Here is a 4,208-nt window from a genome sequence, read left to right on the forward strand (position 1 = left end):
GATTAGCAAGCATCTCGCAAAGATATGACTCTAACCAACCTCGCATCACCTTTCACATCCACTTCTCGTATTTCCTCTCCTCATCCTTCTTCCTTTTCCTTCTCTTCCTCCTCCTCCCTCGCTTCTTCCTTATCACCACCACCACATTCATCTTCCTCTCCTTCTCTCTTCTTCCTCAAGGTACAACGGCCTTGGAGAACCTCTCGACCTGGATGGGGCGTTGGCTTTCGTCTTTGTAGCCACGTTGGTCAACGTGGCGTACCCAACCTCTCCGACTCTGGGTGGCGAAGGTTTCTCCTGGTGCCTTGCAGCGAAATGGGCCAACACGGGATATATCTTAGTTAATGTGTCGGATGAAAGCGAAAAGCAGGTGAAACACTCAATATATTCCATATTTGTGTGTTTGGAGTTGATGAGGATTGCATTGATAGGTTGAAGTGAAGCAATGGACAGGAAGGGTGATTGAGAGCTTTACCTGTGATAGAGCTTTGTTATGTTGATCTGAATCGGTAAGAATTAGGGGAATTTTATCTGATTTAAAGCAATGAATGGGTTAATGGAACAGAAAAATGAATGTGTAATGAATAGCCACTCGACTTGTGGAATAATTTAGTAAAGATGTGTTCTATCATATGCTATGATAGAGTATAATCATAAAATGCAATATTGATAACAGTAAGGTTTGTAATAACAGAAGAGATATTGGACAAATTTATTGAGATAAGGACAAGCATTATAATAATCCAAACGAGAATGATTAAGGTCGAAATGAAGATCATAATAATCCAAATTGCAATATTGCAAATGATAATAGTAATGACAATTTTAAAAAAATCTAAATGATAAAGATAAAAAAAATAGCCTAAACAACAAATCAAAACAAAAAAAAACGTAATCCCCATAACAACAACAACAACAAAAACATATCCCCCCCCCTCCCCCCTCCCCCACAGCCATAGAGGTCGCAGAGCCACGGTTCCGAACCGCCCTCGGCATCATGCTCTTCATCCCATGGGCCTTGGGAGAGATGTTCCTCGGAGGCTTAGCGTATCTCATCAGAGACTGGAGGACACTACAGCTCACCGTCTCAGTCATTGGAGTGGTGATGCTCCCTTTGTTCTGGTAAGTGGTGGGCGTTGAGGTGGAGGTGGAGGTGGAGGTGGAGGTGGAGGGGGAGGTGGAGGTGGAGGTGGAGGTGGAGGTGGGGGTGGAGGTGGAGGTGGAGGTGGAGGTGGAGGTGGAGGTGGAGGTGGAGGTGGAGGTGGAGGTGGAGGTGGAGGTGGAGGTGGAGGGGGAGGTGGAGGTGGAGGTGGAGGTGGAGGGGTGAGGGCTGCTGGTTACGTATGTGAGGGGGGGGGGTGTTTGTTCGTGTGTGTGTGTGTCACGTGTATGTGGGTGGGTGTGGGTGTGAGGGGGAAGCGTTGGTTGGTTGGTATGTGTGTGTGTGTGTGTGTGCGTGTGTGTGTGTGTGTGTTTGAGTAAAATACTCAAATATTTCATGATTGTGTGTTTTCTGGGTTTTTTTTTTCTGTTTGTTGTGTTGTTTATTTGTATGTTTTGTGTGTGTGTGTGTGTGTTTAAAGGGTGGTGGGATGTTGGTGTATAAGTATGTATGTGTGTGGGTTTGTAATTATGTATGTGTGGTTGTTTGTGTTTTTGTATATGTTTATGTATCTATCTCTTTGTATTGCGTATTTGATAACTTCGAAGATTTAAAGCGTAAAAGACAATAAAAACAAACATTCTAAAGATATTAGGTTGCATCAATGTACGTAAAAGTTTCCATTCAGTAATCAATTTAAACAAACAATTCATGAAAAACGCAATCAGCTGTAACAGAATCCACATGGATTCTCACCTTGCACTTACGCAAACAGTAGGCGTTTAATTGCACGTGTTTGTGTGTGTGTGTGTGTGTGTGTGTGTGTGTGTGTGTGTGTGTGTGTGTGTGTGTGTGTGTGTGTGTGTGTGTGTTTACGTACGTGTAGATGTGTGTGTGCTATACAAATACATTACATTCGTATGTGTGCTGTTACCGATGGTAATTTAATCAGTGAGTGTGCAGAAGCCTTAACATAGCCTCTGCAGCTGTGTGAATTATACACCACCTTAACGTGATTCTATTGCGTAAAATGACATTTCGTTCTTCCCTCCTCCTCCCCCTTTCATTCGTCCCTCCTCCCCCTATTCTCCTTCTCTTCCATTCTTCCTCCTCATCCTTCCCTCCTCTTCCTCTCCTTCATCCTTCTTTTCCCATTCATCCTCTTCCTCCTCCCTCCTTCATCCTCCTCGTCCTTTTCCTCCCCCCCTCCCTCCCTCCATCTTCTCTCCTCCTCCCTCCTCCTCCTTCTCCTTCTCCCCTCCTCCTCCTTCTCCTTCTCCCCTCCTCCTCCTTCTCCTTCTCCCCTCCTCCCGCTCCCTCCCTCCCTCCCTCCATCCTCTCTCCTCCTCCCTCCTTCATCCTTTCCCCGTTCCTACTCCCCTCTCCCTTCTCCTCCCCTCCTTCCTTCATTCTTCCCTCCCCCTTCCCCCGTCCTCCCCTCCTCCTCCCTCCTTCATCCTTCTCCTCCCACTCATTCATTCTTCCCATTCATTCCTCTTCGCTCCCTCCTCCTCCCTCCTTCATCTTTACTTCTTCCCTTCTCTACATCCTCTTTCCTTCTTTATTCCTCCCTCTTCCCCCCCTCCTCCACTTACTCCTCCTCCTCCCTCCTCCCTACTTCATCATTCCCTACCCCTTCCCTTCCCCTCCATCCTTCCCTCCACCCTCCTTCATCCTTCCCTCCACGTCCCTCTTCCTTCATCCTTCCTCATTCCAACCACCTCCCTCCTCCTTCCCTCCACCTCCCTCCTCCCTCCTTCATCCTTCCAACCACCTCCCTCCCCCTTCATCCTTCCCTCCTCCTTCCCTCCACCTCCTTCATCCTTCCTTTCTCCTTCCCTCCTCCTTCATCCTTCCCTCCACCCTCCTTCATCCTTTCCTCCTTCCCTCCTCCTTCCCTCCACCTCCCTCTCCTTCCCTCCTCCTTCCCTCCTCCTCCATCCTCCTTCCCTCCTCCTCCTCCTTCCCTCCTCCCTCCCTCCTCCTTCCCTCCTCCCTCCTTCATCCTACCCTCCTCCCTCCCTCCCTCATCTTTTCTTCCCACTCTTCCTCCTCCTCCTTCCTCTAGGTTCATGGACGAGTCCCCCCGCTGGCTAGCCGTGAGAGGAGACCACGACCGAGCTGTGAAGATCCTGCAGAAGGCGGGGAAGTGGAACAAAGTGGCACTCCCTCCGAAGGATGAAGTCCTGTCACTTATGAGGCAAGAAGTGAGTAGCGTGAGGCGCATTTTTTTTTTTTTTTTTTTTTTTTTTTTTTTTTTTTTTTGGGGGGGGGGGGGTGGGGTTGGTTGGTTGGTTGGTTTGTTGTTGTTGTTGTTGTGTGGTTGTTTGCGTGTGTGTTTGTGTGTGTGTTTTTGTGTGTGTGTGTGCGTCTTTGTATGTGTGTTTGTATGAAAGTATATACATATGTATGAATGAATGTATGTGTGTATGTCTTAATATGATATTTCATTTATTTTATATTTTCGTTTTTTATTCTTTCTCTCTCTTTCTCTCTCGCCAGCTGCCTCCAACGAAAGCAAAATGCGAAGAGAAAAGTCTGAAGTCGATGGGGATATCCTTCTTCCAAAACGCTGCCATCCTCTTCAGGTAAGGCGATCCTCACATTTCATACACACACATACACATATATATATGTATATATATATATATATATATATATATATATATATATATATATATATATATATGTATATGTATATGTATATATATATATATATATATATATATATATATATATATATACATGCACATACCCCCCCTCTCCCCCAGGACCCCGAAGCTCCGGCTGATCACGAGCGTCATGTACCTGGACTACCTGGTGCTCGCCATGGTGTACTACGGCTTGTCCCTCAGCGGCGGCAACCTCAGCAGCGACCCCTTCGTGTACATGGTGCTGTCGGGCCTCATGGAGATCCCCGCTTACACCGGCGCTTACCCCGTGGTGGCTAAGTTCGGGCGACGGGTTCCCACGGTGCTGTGCTGCTTCGTAAGCGGGGCGGCGCTGCTCGTCCTCACCGGTGTGCCAGCCGGTAAGGCGGGTTGAGGCGGGGCTGGGTTTCGCGTTTATTCTCTCTCGTGCTTTCGTGCGTTCGTGCTTTCGGTTT

The 4,208-nt window shown here is 47.5% G+C and overlaps 1 protein-coding gene across 1 annotated transcript; it reads left to right on the plus strand.

The window, feature by feature from the left end:
- Window positions 1-957: 957 nt before the first annotated feature.
- LOC147466331 (organic cation transporter protein-like) lies at window positions 958-4,133 on the plus strand (the record flags this gene model as incomplete). The annotated part of the gene is made up of 4 exons (XM_086535646.1): window positions 958-1,122; window positions 3,171-3,309; window positions 3,605-3,690; window positions 3,874-4,133. Coding segments are annotated over exons 1-4 (610 nt in total), but the record flags the coding sequence as incomplete, so codon positions are not given.
- Between the last annotated feature and the right edge of the window lie 75 nt (window positions 4,134-4,208).

The sequence above is a fragment of the Penaeus japonicus genome, unplaced genomic scaffold (assembly GCF_977035675.1).
Source record: "Penaeus japonicus unplaced genomic scaffold, GWHDUDI00000001_assembly GWHDUDI00001747, whole genome shotgun sequence".
NCBI lineage: Eukaryota > Metazoa > Arthropoda > Malacostraca > Decapoda > Penaeidae > Penaeus > Penaeus japonicus.